Genomic DNA, 17,392 nt, shown 5'->3' with positions numbered 1-17,392 from the left:
TTTATATGTTTTTCAAAGATCAGAGCTTGAACTTAAAGAAAAATCTCAAAATTTTTCTCGATTCCCAGTGTGGGAAAAGAGCAGAAATTCGATATTGAAGAAAGAGACATTAAATTTTGCTCTAATTTATTACCGGAATTGGATTGCCTCTTTGAAACCGCCATTGCAATGTATCAGTATGTTACTAAAGTTAGGTTAATGTAATTATACATTTTTTCCCAAATTGGGAATTTTTGGTGCGATTTACGAAGCAAAAACAAAATATAAAAAAAAAGCTCATATATTTTCTTCGAATTTTCAAAAAATTAACGACTACCCATTTGTTTTTTGGCCAATTGGGAACTCGTTTCTCCTCCGATCCAGATTATTTCTTCCACAACTGGTTCTGGGCTCTTCTATTTTGGTAAGTTTCGTTTACCCATTTTTAGATCTTTTTTTAATTTTTGCTTGTTGAGTCCTTTCTTACTTTTTATTTTGTTCAATTATTTTTTTTGGATGAAATTGGTGAACATTGAAACTAACCCAATTTTATTTTAATTTAGTTGCTTTGTTTCTTCGCCATTTTTGTTTAGTGATGAGATAAACAGTTACTATAGTTCTTGTGTTTTTTTTTTCTTACAGGAGTTTTGAAGAAGAGAGCTGTTTTTTTTTAATTGAGTAATTTTGCGTTTAATGAGTTGAATTTCATTGAAATCGTAATGGAATTGTAGCTGAAAATGAATAAGATTTAGCCTTTTTAATTACTGTTGAAAAAGGCACTAGGAAATGAGTCGATCCCCTTCTTTTTCTGTGAAGTCGGAGCTTAGTGTAAAAGCAGACCCAGATGCTATGCAACGATGGGTTCTTGCCTTTTGTATCATTAGATTTGATCTTGAACAAGGTCAGCTCATAGAAGAGTGTTATCCACCTGGTTGTCTTACACAAGAAGAGGAACTTGAGGTCGCTTTTAGTTCATTCCCGGATTCCATTTCGCAGCACCAGAACCGTTCCAGCATCCACGATTGCATCTTCTTTTTCCGATTCCAAAGGCATAAACATTCCAAACAGGGTAATGGGACTTCTTCTGAAATAAGTGAAATCGATGATAAAGAAACAAGTTCAACCCCGGACGAGGTGAAATCAATTCGGAGATCAAGAAGTACGGATATTAGTAAAAGTTCAAAATACTTGTATGGTTATGTATTCAATAGGCAAAGGCACGACGAGAGGCTAAAACGAGGTGGGGAACAAAAATCTGTAGTAATTTTGTCTCATGGACCTTACTATAGCGTGTTTAGACCTTTGTTACAAATCATGGGTCCTCTGTACTTTGATATAGGAAGAAAAGCTATTGAACATATTGCTGGTTATGTTTCGTTGTGGCCTAGTCCTGTACCTGGTAAATTAATGGAGCTTCCGATTGGGAATGCAATGCTCAAAGTTAACTTGCCACCGGCTCACAGCTTGCCTTTGGAAAGTGGAATATCTTATGAAGAATCTGCTTCTTCTATGGCTCCTTTTCTTCCCAGTAATCCATCGGTGCCACAAGGTCTATTTCACGATTCAGATATTTTCGGAACGTTCAGAGGACTTTTATTGCAACTTTGGTTATTGTGGGAGTTGTTGCTTATCGGTGAGCCAATTCTTATCATAGCACCAACTCCTCCACAATGCTGCGAGGCTGTAGCAAGTCTCGTCAGCTTAGTTGCACCTTTACTTTGTACTGTTGACTTTAGACCATATTTTACCATCCATGATCCTGACTTTGCTCAATTGAATGCACTTCAAGAAGGGGACAAATATCCACCTATGGTTTTGGGTGTCACAAATCTCTTTTTCCTTAAAGCTCTTCGTTATATCCCACACATTGTGTCGGTTGGAAGCCCTGCACCGAGTTCAAGTAGGGTTACCATTGCAAGTAGGTCCACTGGAAGAATTCCTGCTAAACAGGAAGGATTTGGTCTTCAACAGCTTTCCTTAAAGAAGTTCTCTCCTTCAAGTTTGTTTAATGCTGTGAAGCTGAGGAGAGATGGCCCTCTCTGTCTCATGACAGAGCATAAGGAGGCAATTTGGAGCACTTATGTTGCAACTACAAAGCCCGACACTTCTATCTTGAATAGGCTTATTGATGCTGGAATGTCACCAAGGGTCGAGGAATCTATGTCTGTTGTTAATAATGAGATATTACGGCGGCACTTCTTGGAGCTCACAACCAACTTTTTGGCACCTTTTGGACCATATTTTAGGGCTACTACTCCTTCTGAAGGTTCTTCACCATACGCTGACCCCCCTCCATTACCTCCATTTAATGCTGATGATTTTCTTATGAGCTTATCAGCAAGAGGGGTGGGAAAGTTTCTCTCGAAGCGAATGAGATCTAACTGGCTGGACCTGTATAGGTAATGTGAATCTTTTCTTCGATTTCTCAGCTTTATTAGTTGGTTTCTTTTGTATTTTTATTGCTTGTGCATGCAATCTTTGGCTATTGCAGTCTATTAATTGTTCATTTGAGCTAGAAACACATTTCTCTTTGCATTCAGGCGTTTTCTTAAAGGACCCAACTTTTTGCCATGGTTTCAAAGACGGCTTGCTATTGCGGAAAATGAACAACATAGATTGTGGAGGCAGGCAAGAATGAAGACTGATATACATCTCCTTATAACTAAAGTGCCCGAATTGGAAATTGTTGACTGCTTTGACGCTATTGAGAGGCATCTTCTCGGGGAAATGCAGGTAATTTTGCCTTTTTTAGGATGATATAGATGTTTCTGAATGATTGACTGCATCATTGCTATTAAGAGAAGCAATTAGTGTGGGTTACATGATCATGATATACATTTTGATATGTAGACCTCGTTCCCCTTTTCACTTGTTTCTATCCTTAATCTTTGCTGCCTTTTACTTTGAACATATTTGCCCCCTGCACAGCCCGGGGGGGTGGGGTTTACAATTAAAAAGAGTGAAATATTATGGATATATGTAAATTAAGAACATTGAAAGAGATATTCTAGAGCCAATACTAGCAATAATTAAACAGACGAGATATAAAAATAACAGAAAAAAAAGAAAGTGGAGAACATGTCAATGCCTCGATGCAGAAATTGGAGCAAGTTATTAGATGGCATTCTACTACATTGTTTATGAAAGGTGGAGTACAGATAGCTGTCCCATGTAAACTAGGCTCGAAATTGTTCATGCACGTATTGGTTTTAAGCCTAACCAGGCCTGACAAGACAAATGTGAATGACATATTTTTAGATGTTTTTAGGTAAAAGTACCAGAGACCTTATACGAGTAGTCAGATTACATTTTGCTCTCTCTACTAAAAAATGGGCAAATTAGTCTTTGTATGTTAGATCAAAGAGCAAACTGGTTTTTCTATTAAAAATTCCATTTGTTTTTACTGTTAAAAACTGGTCATTGTATGCCAACATGAGATACACATGACATGTCACATGTAATTGTCTAGTTATTCTGTTAGCTACACCAGTTTTTAACAGTAGAATAGATGAATTTTTAACAGAAATTATCAATTTGCACTTTAATATAACGTACAGGGACTAATTTGCCCAATTTTTTAAGTTAAGAGGGCAAAATGCAATCTGACTCCTAGTATAGGGGCCTCCATGGTACTTTTACCTATGTTTTTACTAGAGCAGTCTAATTTCGCCGCTGTTTCACATTTTTCGTTTGAGACGATTAAAATAAATTAGGTTTAGTTTGGTGCTAGACTTGATGTTACGGTTCAAGAAGCCTACGCTCAACTTTTTGATGAATTTTTCCTGTACTCCTTGGGTTTTGATTTCTGAATGATTCATTTCACCCTTTTATCTCTTCATAACTGTGTCTGCTGTCATTTGTTCCTCACTGATCAGCTATAATGTAGCACTTCCCGGGTCTTGAATGATTCATTTCTCCCTTGCTCTTGTCTTAAATATGTCGATGCGCCACGTACCGGCGTTATTATTCTTGTAATAAATTATTTAGACAAACATGCCTTTGAATCCCTCGTTTTCTTCCTCCTTATCCAGCTCTAAAATGGCATCATTGTCCTTTTGACTACTTACTATATTTTAATATGCTTAATACCTGTCTTGCTTCATTCCAATGTCTGCAAATGAATTTCTTTCGAGCACCCATTCTTGTATTAAGAAAACTGTTTTAATGATTTATCATGTATTTGGGGGAAGTTATTATTTGCCCAGATATTGTCAACCATTTATATGTTGTGTCATCTATCTTGTAATGCCAGATACGTTCTAGTTATCTTCACGTCTTCCATCTCGATTAATGTGCATCCTAGCACGCATGCATGTCACATGCAGAAGCTGAAAATAACTGCCTGCGTGAGAGAGATGATTTGCCTTTGTGAAAGCACTAAATTTCTTTGATTCTGTCTTGTACGAGTATTCTTTTTTTCCCGTTCTTTTTTTATAAGTACATGTTAAGAATAACCGCAGAAAACTGAGATTTCTAGTGAAAGTGGTAACAGAGAAAATGGATCGATGCAATAATCCCGTGTCTTGTTCCTCTGCAGTCAGCATAATAATTTTGTTTGATAACTATTGGTTATGGAACAAACTTGTGTGAAAATCATAATGTACTTTTAAGTTCTCTTTTAGTATGTTCTGTATGACTTGCTTACATTACAAAATTTCATGCTTTGATGGTTAAATTCATACAAACTCAGTGTAATGATCCGCTAAATGTAATCTTCAGCTGCAGCAATCTGGAAGGGCGATATCGGACTCTGCAGCAATGTGTCAGAAATTGAAGGGTGATCTACAGGCAGTGTTCAACGTACTTCCAAACGACATGCAGCAGCTTTTGCTTTTAAACCCCCAAAGAGCAGCTCTTTTACAGGGAAGTTCAAGTCCAGAACTAACGATACTTCCTGGCCGTCCTTCGATTCAAGTCGGGGTTGTATCCTCCAATTCACCAAGATAACCTAAAAGGGAAAAGAAAAGGTATCTCTAGGAATCAGGTCGGCTCTGGTATATCCGAGGGTTGTCTTCATATCGAAAACGGCACGACCTGTGATTGTTTTTTTTTTCGGAATGGAGAATCCCCCCCCCCTCGCCCCCGTCTTTTGGCGTAATTTGTTCATATAGGTGAGACTAAAAATACACTTTGCAACTCAGTTTTTTTCTGTACAATCATGTGTCATGCAATTTCTTAGAATTTTTATATTTTATTTTGACTTTTGCCTCGTCTTTGAATCAACCCTGCCTTGAAACATATTTGAAATTGATTTATTTGCTAAACTTACAAAAGAATCTGAAAAAAGTTCATTGGTATTGCTATTTTTCTTGTTTTCAGGTCACTAAGTTCACAAAAGAAATTAAGTTTCCATCATTATTATTATTAATTTCCATTTTTGTAAAGAAGATAACCTTTATTCACTATGATGAGAAGCTGGCTTTCTTGCAATTAATCTTGACAATGATGAGGGTCTTAAGCTGATCTTTCATGCTGAATGATTAGATTAAATAATAAGATTAATATATTATTTGATATCTGAGTTTAATTTTAGTATCTAGACCAAACGATATCAAGTGGAGGTCATAAATTTTTAACACGTGTGTTCAAGTAAATACATATATATAGAGAGAGAGAGAGAGAGAGAGGTACTTAATTAGAACAGAAAGAGTTTAAATATCAATTTGAATATTGAAATCAAATTTAAGCACTTAATTTAAAAAAAAAATTCAAGTATTAGATTAAACATTAAAATCAAACTCAAGTACTTAATTTAAAATTAATTTAGGTACAACCCAAATAATGATACTTTTAAGAATCTATCAATAAACTAAGTTCTTCTCTTCATTATTAATTCTAAAGAGTTACACTCATCCTTATCTTCAAAATCATCTTCACGTTTTAAGTAGAAAAGAAAATTCAACATTGTTGGGCGTAAATTAAAGGAATTTTCTCTTACTTTTCAGCTTTGATAGTGATTCTCATTTTAATTGAAAATAATTACTTTTATTACGACTTCATTCATTAAAATTTGTACATAATTTCAACGATTGAATTATCGCTTTGATCTCTATTTTTTAAATTAAAATTTCGTAATTCATTCAAATCGAATCATATTTAATTTAAAATAAATTTGAATATTTTTCGTACCATTTCTCTTTAATTAGTATTCTCTCACATCACATGCATAGATTTGTAGTCAACAAAATCTACTTTATTAAGATTATGTAATCGATCTATTAAAGATTACACTTTTGATTATATAATAATCTCACTTTCCTCTATTGGTATATTGCTCATTTTCAAGAAAAAAAAGACATAATCATTTAATGATTTAATTTAATGGAAACAACACAGTAACTGCAAATTTTTTAATACTAGATAAGTAAACCCTATGATTAAATTTATAATTATTTCTGGGTTTCTGTTAATCCTCAATTATCAATAAAGAGAAAATTGTATTCAATTTTGCAACTTTGCCTTGCATACATTTAATATGAGTATGCTCAAACTTTTTAAAGTCGAAGTTATCGAGCCAATTAGATCCAAATCTAAATTTTAAAAAAGCAATTTATTTGAGATGAAGAATTAGAGAAATCAAGCCTTCCTTTTATTCTAAGTTAGATCCTTAGACGCTTAAACCATGTCTTTCAAATTGTTGCAATATTAATTTTTTGATTGTTGGTTAAATTTTGTTATTAATCCCTGTACTTTACGAAAGTTGTAGATTTAATCTCCGTGCTTTAATTTAATCAATTTTAATCACTATACTTTTCAAGATTTAAAATTTTAATCATCACCAAATGATTATTGTTAATTCGTTAAGCTATGTTATACTATTTTCAAGATCTAACGTGTCAAACATATTATCATATATGTTATAAAATGTCAACTTATTTCCTCATAATAATCATTGAAAATCTAGTTAATGAATTAATGACGGTCATTTGAGTCAAGTCTGCAATTTCAAAATTCGAAAAACATAGACTTAGAGCGATCCAAGTAGACAATATGGATCAATTGTCCACATAGTATAGAACTAGCAATTGAGCTTAACCAACCATATTTAAATGCTAATGTTTGGGTTATGACTAAAATTCATCAATTCGAAAAAGACTAAAATTGATCAAATTAAATTACAAAGACTAAATCCAAGGGTGAATACAAGCCCCCAATGAAAAATTGCAGTTCTAATCCCTTATAAATAGTCAAATTATAAATTAATATAGAGTAAAATTATTCTTTGACCCCTCTAAAAAGAAAATCTATTTAGTCCCTTCAGAAATAATGAAAACATAAATTAATACATGAAAAACCATCTCAAACTTTTATAATTCAATTTTAGCCCCATTAAAAGAATTTTGGATTCGCCCCTGACTAAATCTTCAACTTTCGCAAATTACAGTGAGCAATAACAGAATTTAACCTAGATTGTTCTGCTATACCAAGCACAAAAGAGCATAATGAAGGCCAAGAAAAAAGATGATCCTTATATAAACATTTGATGATATAGTACATAAAATATAAACGAAAATATAAATTAAACTAGTAGCTAACTCCCTACCAGCACATATACACACATACATACATGCATACCTACATATATACATGCATGCATGCATACATACATATATGTATGTATATATGTATAGTTTCAGTCACGCCAGCATAGAAGCATCGCAATACATCTTCGTATAATGTAAAACCTACCTCTTTTTTCCTTTAGAAACCCTCCATTGCCCTTCTGCTCATACCTTCTCTTTGACCCTCTCATTGCACCATTTTTCATCTTCAATATCTGCTGCCTCTTCTTATATATATAACTTATGGGATATTTATTTTTCTTTTTCACTATCTTATTTATCCTCTTTGCTCTCCGTGGTTGCCTCTAACGGATCAAATGAGAAATGGTTTTAGCTCTTTTTTTGGGATTTGCATGGAAAGGGTAGCAAAGGGATGGGTGTGTTCTTATAGGGGATGACAGCCAATGGTTTGGCCCGGGGTTTCCAAGATTTAAATTAGGGTTAATTCAAATATATATTGTTAAAGTATGATCTAGATTTTAAATTAGTCTATAAGGCTCATTCGGTAAAATTGAGTATCGATTTTACATCCATAATATCTTTATCAACCTATTGCTTACTTATCTACTAATTAATGTTCAGATTTCGATATTGAAGATATTCAAAATGCATAGGTGAAAATTAAATTCATTTGTACCCATCATATTTAACATGTTAAATAAAATAATCCTCTTAAATTTTAATGATATTATTATCATCATCTTTTTTTTTAACACATCAAATCTAAATTAATTATACAATAAGTATATATGTGTTCAAGATTTAACTCGATATTTTAAATATAATATTTAAATTGTTCAAAAATTTTAACTAATATGATCCCATACTTTTAAAGATATAACTAAAATAGGGTTAAAAGAGGGATGGTTTAAATGTCACTTTTTTCACCAGGGGGTGCAGTATGGATCCCAGCTAACAGGCAATGGCATGCCGATGAGCTGTGTAAAAGCATGCCTAAGCCCATTTTCTGTTGGTCCAATTTCTTATCCACACACGCATATGTTCTTTTCCAGTCAACTTGGAAAAGAGGCTGTGGTGAAAATTTATATTTTCAAGGTGGGGAAGAGTAACCAAATAAAATAAAATATAATAATAATAATAAAGATTTGACAGCTGGCACAGGAGATTCACATTGGGTGATATGGTTGAAGATTCACATTTCATTTATTACAAATAAAATAAAAATAAAAATTACAGTGGTATAAGTTTTTGTTCATGATGAAGCGATTAGATACTTGAATAAGAAAAGGGTTCATAAATTAAGAGTACACCGACATGTTAATTATTGTGTTCTCAATGTGCTGATGTTTTATTTTAGCCTTTTTTTCTCTAATTTTATCAAGAGTTGGAATCATTATTGAAAATCAAAGTACTGGACAACAAATTCACAATGTGAGGATAGCAATTTCACTATGATAGCCTGTATTAATGTCTGGAAAAGAAAAGCACTAGAAATTGAAAAACTTGTACATGATAAAGGCAAAACCCCTAACCTTAACATATAGGTCATTAATAGTAGAATATGGTATCAACATAATGGTGATTCATTTTCACTTCCCAAATTTTGTTCCTTACTGTAGATTTGCCATTATAGATGATTGCTTGTATTTGACTATAATAATTATTAACATAAATCTTATTGTTTTTGTCTTCTTTTGTTGTCGTTGACTGTATTTGTCCTGTCTTTAATTTCACTTTAAAATGGGCATAGTTTTCTTAGAATATAAAGTACCGATAGTTTAAGTTACAGTTGCAGTTTTAGTCCTTCATAACTAAAAGGATCAATCATTTCAATTATTATGGCACTTGCCTTTTCTTTGCAATGAAATGACCACTACATTATCCCATTTTCACAACCAAAATTAAATATCAAATTTTACGATATAAGTAAAAATTTGAATTCGAATATTTATGCTAAAAATATCTCATACCTGACTTAAGATTTCGAATTTCATTAAAATATTCAGTCAAAGGAAGTGGGGACGTTCAAATAATTATTGGTAAATAAAGTGGTAATGATGATAAAAGAAAAAAAAAGAAAAGACTTTCCACTTTAATACTTTATCACAAGCGTGCTCAAAGCGCAAGCCATCTAAGTTTAAACAAAAGTTAATATATTGATTTTCTCCATGTCCCACCCATTCAGAGAAGCTATCTAACCATTAAGTTTATAAATTTACCACCATAAACATTTATGTACCCATTTAACTTCATGTTTAAAAACGGCTAGTCTAAGTATAATGGCCATTTGCTTATAGTGGATTCCGTTTTGTTCTTTTTATTAAGAACGGATAAAATAATCCTTTGTTAGATCACTAATCCTTCAGTTTAAAATTCTATCCGAAATATACATAACCCATATAACTGTCTAATTATTCTGTCAATCATGTTAGTTTTTAACTGTAAAAATAGTTAGAAATTTAAAAAAAAAACTAATTTACTTTTTAATTTAACCAAAAACAAATTTACTCATTTTTTAAACAAAAGAACAAAATTTAATCTGACTTTTAGTACACCCCCCACAAAACCGAGTTTTTTTTTGAGCAAGTATTGGAGTAAGAGCCAGGGTTCAGTACAAAATCCAAAAAAGGGTCTGAACAGCTTCATAATTATGTGAGATGTTTATGTTCAAAATACAGATTATTCTCCGGAAACGAGTCAAAACATTCAGTACACGTAGGTACAGGAAATCACATGTTGGCAGGATAGCTTAACTTCAAAAAACTAGGCATCCAATGAGATCACATCACAACTATTGCATAGAGAATCTTTTATATATACCCATCAGTGAATCTTCTACATATTCTTTTGGTTTATATTCAAGCATATAAAATGTGTAATGCGCTTCATATATATGTATGTATGTATGTATATAATGCAATGGCTCTTTCACTAATTACAATGATGTAAAAGATGTCTTTGATGATCCAACTATTCACTCACGTACAACAAAAAAGCATCTACCAAGCATCCAAAACATTCAATACAACAAGATACATGCCAAATCCAAAAGCTAAAACACATGGAAATGCATGCCAAATCCAAAAGCTAAAACACATGGAAATGCATGGTTTTTGTACGTACTTGATCGATGATGGATCAATCGGAGGAGACTCCAGACCTAGCTTGCCCTGTTTTTTTCAACTTTAGAGCCTCCTTCGGACTAGACTGGCGCTTCAGATCAGGCTCCACGAGCAGCAGCCGCGACATCACGAATGCTAAGAGTTCTTCGTGGTGGGCAAATGTGAAGTCTAAGTGTCCATACTCGAATTCATTGTATGATACGTCTACACCTGAATCCTTCATCAATCTATAGTGCTTCTTAACCATCGATGAAGTGATTATCTGGTCCTTCTTCCCAGCCACTAAATCGACCGGAATATCAATAAGTGAATAATATTCCCCCAAGTCTATCGGTTCTGGTGATCCATACACCTCCATATTGACTGCTTTACTCCCGAAATCATACATTCTAAATTTCTTCGTTCTCTTTATTTGTGCAAGGTGGTGAATCACACGAAATGACAGGCCTGGCATGTCATTCATGTTATAATGAGGTAACCCCAGCACCCCAACCCAATTTGAGCTATCTCCACCGAAGCCGTAACTCAATATAGTTTGAACCAGTCCCCCAACCGCAGGGTAGTTATGGAAGTCCCTGACCAACTTGTTGAACAGCATCCGAAAGAACCTGGTGGGTATATATAAGGCAGGCACAAAAAGTGCAAGGATAGGAGCCAAAAGAAGACATATATAGTGCGCTACTGTAAATAAAAAACTAGTTTCATCATGGAAGCCTGCAGGCGAAAGCAAAACTAATCTTGAGAGCCTGTGAGGTTTCTCTTCAATCCGGCGTATTATAACATACATCAGCATAGCAGCTCCACCCATGCTGTGAGAGATTGCACAAAGTTTGTACGGCTGCTCATCAGTTGTTTCTTCATTGGGATGGCTAAGTTTCAATTCAGCAGTTTTAACCTCGTGAATCTTCTCTATCATAGCTGGAATATCCTCTGTCCCGTGTTCATTTATGGAGAATCGCCAATATCTGAGTCAAAATAGTGTGTTTTAGTGACAACTAAACGGAGGATAAACAGTTGTTGGAAGGATAAATCGCTCCTACGTAGTGGTCACATTGAACAGGAGAAATCATGTTGAAATATTTCATTCTTCAATTTCCAGTTTCAATATCTCATAAACAATAAATGAAAGATATCGACAGAGAAATCATAGTCACTTACTGCCTTAAGGAGATATTTTTATCCACATGCTCTCTAGAGACTAAGCCACGAAAATTCCCAAGGAAGACATCATAGCCTGTAATTCAAGCAATAACATCATTCACTGCAATTTTATACCAATGTACCATAAATGACAAAAATAGTTTCAAGTCTAAAATAAACCTTGATCAAATGCTGCAAAAGCTGGAGAACCAACAACGCCATTGGAAACCCAACTGCCCACATGGATCGATACATAAGAACTTACCCAAATGAAATACTTTAGTAAAAAGGGAAAAGGAACAAGTTATAATTAGTTGGGATAATAAATAATAAGGTTTTAACAAGGATAATAATAAAAGGGATTATGTTCATTGATGTTACATGCATGCATTCAAGTCTTCAATAGATTTGATATTCACATATAGATGCTGACCGAAAATGATTCGATATTAATTTAAAAATAGCTGAGATAGGTACACGGATCCTCTTCTTCAACTTATTCCAGTCTAAGGTGGCAAAATCAGACACACAAGAGCTCAGTAATACTATTTATTAAGTAGTATTCAAAGAATAATGACTGAAATGATTCCTTCAATGCATAAAATAGTGGAACTATCAAGAAAGATATCTTTTTTGTTTCCTCTGAAAAAAACCATTACACTAAAAAGCAAATGTCAGAAACAGATTTCTTTCCTGATACTCTTTTCCTCCAAAAAAAACCATTGGACCAAAACCCTTGCTTAATGAATAATATTATTGTATTTACCGTGGCTAATGCCTGATACTGTTAAACAAAGTGTCAGCCATCAATTAGACTACCAGAACAAATAAGTTTACTCGATTACCAATGCAATAATATTTGAGAACTCAATTTTCAAATACAGATAAATGTTATCATCCAAAATACTAGTGACCAATATAATGGTTCAGGGCTGTCAATTAACTATTCTCGGAAAACCACTGGAAAAATGACCAATATAATACCAGTTACAGACAAGTTATAACTGAAAAACCCACAAAGAACCGCCCTCACAAATGGGTCAAGCATGTAGCTTAATCTAGTGCATAGCAAGCGACCAACAAAGGAATCAGAGAGGAGGGTAGGCAGACTGCAGGTTGTTACTTACCCCATAGACGAATCCAAAATACCATGCTGTAAAAAGACAGCCTTCCGTGCATCACGCCTGCAATATTTGACCAGAGGCATCAACAACCATAGCATCCAAACAGAAGAGATAATCTTAAAAGAAAATAAACACTTATACCTTGGTAATCTTTCTAAAAGGATAACATATCCATCAGAAGTGATGACATGAATAGCTTCATATGGATACCTAAAACAGGAACATTGGGTAAGAAACAGACATAAGCAGAATTACTGTGGCAAAAAAGGGGGAGAAAGGAAAGAAAATTTTGAAAATAACCTTGCACTTACCCAAGCTCTGTTATGACATCTCGACAAGTCCGCGCATCAGTATTAAGAGTATGGTGAAGTGTAAGATTCCTTTCTCTAGGAGATGGATCATTAGCTCCAAGAGTAGCAGTGGGAACTGAAGCATTTGAGACATTATAGTCAATATCCTTATCACCAGCACTAGGAGATGAGAACCATTTTCCAAAGATTCTGAAAGCTGCGAACGGGGAGAACACAAAATATGCAGCCTTGTGGAACATATCAAATATGGCTTCTATGAAAATCTCAATTGCTAGATGAAGGTCCTGATTGGCATAGCATAACAGTGAGTTAAGTAAAAAGCTAAGGAAATATCATAATAAAGGATATGGAAACAGAAAATTTCAAGAGGCAGTAAGATGTAAGTCCTTGTATAAACCTCAATGACTCCACGTCTCCTGTCAATGGTGCGCTGGACAACATGGTCCTTCGAGCTGTGTACTTTCCTAAAGGGATGGAAAGTCCTAGGACGGGGGCTTCCTGTATCTAAAGAAGCCTTCGATTCCTGACTACTTAACAAACGGAAAAGAAGAAATGGTATCCTCAGCAAAAACCTAGCAGGTAACAAAATCCAAGAAAATATATACGCCACCCAGTTTGTCCAGTGTGGATCATGATTGATGTGAGCGCTTGTCCTGCAGGTTCCTGATCCATCAGATAAAGGTGATGAAGGTGTTGAACGGTATATTTCATCAGGTTCATCTTCTGCAGAAGCATAGTCTACACTTGAAGAATCAGAATCCACAGAAAGCTCATGGATGAACTGGTTGAATGAGGAAACACCACTATGACAAATAAGAAAAGTCAAAATGTCAACCGCTAATTGGTATTACAATCAGCTAATATGGTAAAGAAGCTGTATAGAGTGACACTTGCTTATCACAGATTCAACAATTTATCTTCTTCTGTGTGTGTGCATGTGTGCATCAGTGCGTCTTTTTTTCTTTTCTTTCTTTTTCCCCCCACTAGGATTGAGAAAGAGGAGCATTTTCAGATTTTAGCCCATGAACACAGATTGTCAAGCAGCAACAAAATTACCATTGCTTCTTTATGCATGAAGTAGCATCACGGATCCTATTACTTTGGTTTCATCTAAGTTTCTCAAAGAGAAAGATAAGGGTGGGGGGGGGGGTGTCCCACTCCTATCTGTAGTTCCTCTTCTTTTTCTCCCCCCCCCCTTCCTTTCTTCAAATGACAATTTCAAATAAAAGAGAAGAAACCTGAGAGTTTTCTGATTACACCACTTCCTATTTAAAACTATTGTGCTTCTGCAGTCATGCAACATATCATGACCAGCCAAATAAAAGCTGCCATAGGCAAATTTTATATGCGACAACATTCAATATAATCATATCATTAACAGAATAATTATAAATTTATATCCAAAACCGTCCTATTTGGAATTTAAGAAAACCAATTAGCAGAGGCTCTACAGGAGTACATTGGACCTATGATGTAAGAGCACACTAGTGTCAGCAAGCAAAAAATAAACTTCTCCAGCAGAACATCTTGACAAGAAAATCATCAGAACCTGTTTAATCTCTCCCATTTAATATTTTAGTTCTCCAATAAATAATTGATAGAAAGCAAAGACAAAGCCAAAACTAAGAAGCAAACTATGAACTTAAATGATGATGTCAATGAATTAAACTACGCTAGCAAAAGGTTTTACTTAAGCTTACAAGTGGCAAGTATGATACTTGAGCAATGTTTTCTCACATCAAAACTAAAAAAACATACTTTTCCATCCAGCGTGGAAACCGAGGTCCATGAAAAGTTGGCCTAAGCTCCCATCCTTGAGCACCTTCAAGAATATTCGACTTTCCAAGAAGAATGGCCAATAGAAGTGCAGACACTCCATTTATCAACCTTGCAATATTGTTCAAAGACTCATATGTAAAAGTCTTCACTGACCTGCATAAAAATTAAAACAAATCGGTTACTCATTTTCTAACATGATGAAAAAAAAAACTAGTGAACCATTTGGGGGGCATTTTTGCTTCTCTTTTTTCAATGCAAGTAAAAAAAAATAAAACCAAATCAAAGAACAAATAGTAAAGGAGCCAATAACCAAAGCTTTAGGAAATGAATTACAGTAACTAGCTCTTACTAAAGGGGTGGAAACAAATATACATTGTAATTGAATGACATGTTTAGAACAAGCAAAGCAAATAAATTACCACAACAATCACAAGGAGATCATCATCATACTACGTATAAACAAAAGTTAAGGAGGAGCCTCAAAGGTTAAATGGCACCAAGCTGCAAAGGGAGGAGCCTCAAGAAAGCTCCAAAACAGAACAAAAAGAAACAAAAACTACTAATGTCATCAATAACCATTCAAAGAGATGCTTTTCAACAATTTTTTTTTTAAATTCAACCAGCCCCAATATCATCTACCCATAACTAATTTTGGATAGTAATATATATTTAACATTGTAAATTATTTAAGCTTACAAACTAGGTTCTTTTTCTTCGTATTCTAAAACAAATTAAGAAATTAAATATTTTCAGTAAATTCATCTGATTATTTATTTCAGAAAAATGGTTTCCACAATTAGGTAATTAGTGTCAATTTGATTATAAAGTAATTATTTTGCTTCTTTTGACAACAATAACAATCCAGAATGCTTCAATTAAAAAGAATTCTGATATATAAAAAATAAAACACGGGAGATTCCATTAATGATTCCCCCCCCCCTTTTTTTTCTTGAACTTGATTCAGCTAATAAAAGCTCCCAACTACTTCTCCCAAAAAATAAATGCCAATAAAATCCTAAAAACGGTCCCTGTAAAACCCCAAATCAATCAAAGAATCTCCAAAAAAAAAATTGTATAGGCAAGCAAAATGATCGCACAACGAAATACATACAGAAAACCGATTCATCACATGCATATACCAAAATACACGCACGCACACACATATATATACAAGGACAGGTAAAAAGAGAAGGACTCACTCTTTGGTAACAGCGAGGGCGTTGTCAACCAATCGCCGCATAATGCCACCGACATACAAACAATTTCGATCTGTCGATTTCCAGAAGTAGGAACAATTAAAAAAGAAAATCGAAATCGGACGCGTAGAATTCTGAAACGGAGACAGAGAAAAGGATAGAGTATTAGGTGGAAAAAAATTAGAAAAGAAAAAATGTAATGAGAAGGAATGAAATTGATAAATAAGGGATTGTTTTTACAACGGCGATTATTTGGCGTCAAAAGAAAATAAGTCGGTTAATTAGTATTGGAGCAGGGCCACGTTATTTTGAGTTGTGGAGTGGACGGGAGAGATCCCACGTGAACGATTATTATTGACTACTTTTTTAACACGTAATTTAATTATTTTTATCATGTTTACTATAATATGTAAATTTTAAAATTAACTGGAATCGTGGGGTAAGTCGAGTCAGATCCTCATTGATATGGATAATGTTTGGTCGGCACAGCAGATCATAAATGCGGGGGCTTTAAACGTGGTTGGATTTCGACAGAACCTTTTTAAAACTCAGTTTAAATTATTTAGGACTCTGTTTAATTTTACTTTTCTACAAAATTTTGTTTGTGCCTCATGAATCGGTTTGAGGGTTGTTTTGGTTTTTCATTAGGCAAGTGAAATAGATGTCAATGTTCTCAGGTACGTGAGTTTTGGGAGGCAATTATTTAATAAAGAATGTATTAGTATGAAAATGTGTATTAAATTTAACTTTTATTTTTTTTTAATTTTGATTCTAATTTTTTATTATTTTAATTTTCAATCTTTAAGATTTAATTTAATTATTTTTAATACAAAATTAATTAAATATTTAAGAATTTAACTCTACTTATATGACAATTAATATATACTTCATAAAAATTCAACAAATTTTCTAAAGAATATGTTTACATTAGCAATGAATTACACATATATTGTCATGTAAAATGTCATGTCAATACTATAAAAAATAAGCAATTTAGTCAAGTTTTTCAAAAAAAAAAACAAATTTTTGAAAGTTGAAATCCAAAGTGACATAAAAATATTAAGGTCAAAATGACAAATAGATAAATGTTAGAAATTAAATTTATCATTATCCCTTAGTAAAATAAACAAGTGAAAATTTCATAATCTCATTATGTCAAGTTGACTACATACTTTTTTTTTTTGAAGTGTAACAAATATAGTACAATCAAAGTATAAA

At 33.8% G+C, this 17,392-nt stretch overlaps 3 protein-coding genes across 5 annotated transcripts; 1 reads left to right on the top strand and 2 right to left on the bottom strand.

Moving 5' to 3' along the window:
• Window positions 1-5,173, top strand: LOC107904645 (protein DENND6A). Of its 2 annotated transcripts, none has more exons than XM_016831087.2 (4): window positions 1-403; window positions 622-2,378; window positions 2,520-2,712; window positions 4,699-5,173. In XM_016831087.2, the coding sequence occupies exons 2-4, from the start codon at window positions 766-768 to the stop codon at window positions 4,924-4,926; spliced, it is 2,034 nt and encodes a 677-aa protein (XP_016686576.2). In that variant the 5' UTR covers window positions 1-403; window positions 622-765; the 3' UTR covers window positions 4,927-5,173. The 2 variants fall into 2 exon arrangements, with proteins under 2 accessions (XP_016686576.2, XP_016686577.2); XM_016831088.2 differs by having other exon boundaries at window positions 4-403; window positions 597-2,378.
• A 2,302-nt stretch (window positions 5,174-7,475) lies between these two features.
• LOC107903075 (uncharacterized) lies at window positions 7,476-8,162 on the bottom strand. The gene has a single exon (XM_016829131.2). The coding sequence runs from the start codon at window positions 7,745-7,747 to the stop codon at window positions 7,613-7,615; it is 135 nt and encodes a 44-aa protein (XP_016684620.1). The 5' UTR covers window positions 7,748-8,162; the 3' UTR covers window positions 7,476-7,612.
• Window positions 8,163-10,392: 2,230 nt separating this feature from the next.
• Window positions 10,393-16,507, bottom strand: LOC107904647 (gastric triacylglycerol lipase). Of its 2 annotated transcripts, XM_016831089.2 has the most exons (10): window positions 16,415-16,507; window positions 16,178-16,308; window positions 14,958-15,131; window positions 13,597-14,002; window positions 13,200-13,483; window positions 13,030-13,098; window positions 12,892-12,948; window positions 11,945-11,997; window positions 11,783-11,858; window positions 10,393-11,589 (listed from the first exon to the last, which is right to left on the bottom strand). In XM_016831089.2, the coding sequence occupies exons 2-10, from the start codon at window positions 16,216-16,218 to the stop codon at window positions 10,641-10,643; spliced, it is 2,109 nt and encodes a 702-aa protein (XP_016686578.2). In that variant the 5' UTR covers window positions 16,219-16,308; window positions 16,415-16,507; the 3' UTR covers window positions 10,393-10,640. The 2 variants fall into 2 exon arrangements, with proteins under 2 accessions (XP_016686578.2, XP_016686579.2); XM_016831090.2 differs by lacking the exons at window positions 16,178-16,308; window positions 16,415-16,507 and adding an exon at window positions 15,398-16,027.
• Window positions 16,508-17,392: the final 885 nt, after the last annotated feature.

Source organism: Gossypium hirsutum, chromosome D11, assembly GCF_007990345.1.
Source record: "Gossypium hirsutum isolate 1008001.06 chromosome D11, Gossypium_hirsutum_v2.1, whole genome shotgun sequence".
NCBI lineage: Eukaryota > Viridiplantae > Streptophyta > Magnoliopsida > Malvales > Malvaceae > Gossypium > Gossypium hirsutum.
This window is presented reverse-complemented; position numbering and strand designations above follow the sequence as displayed.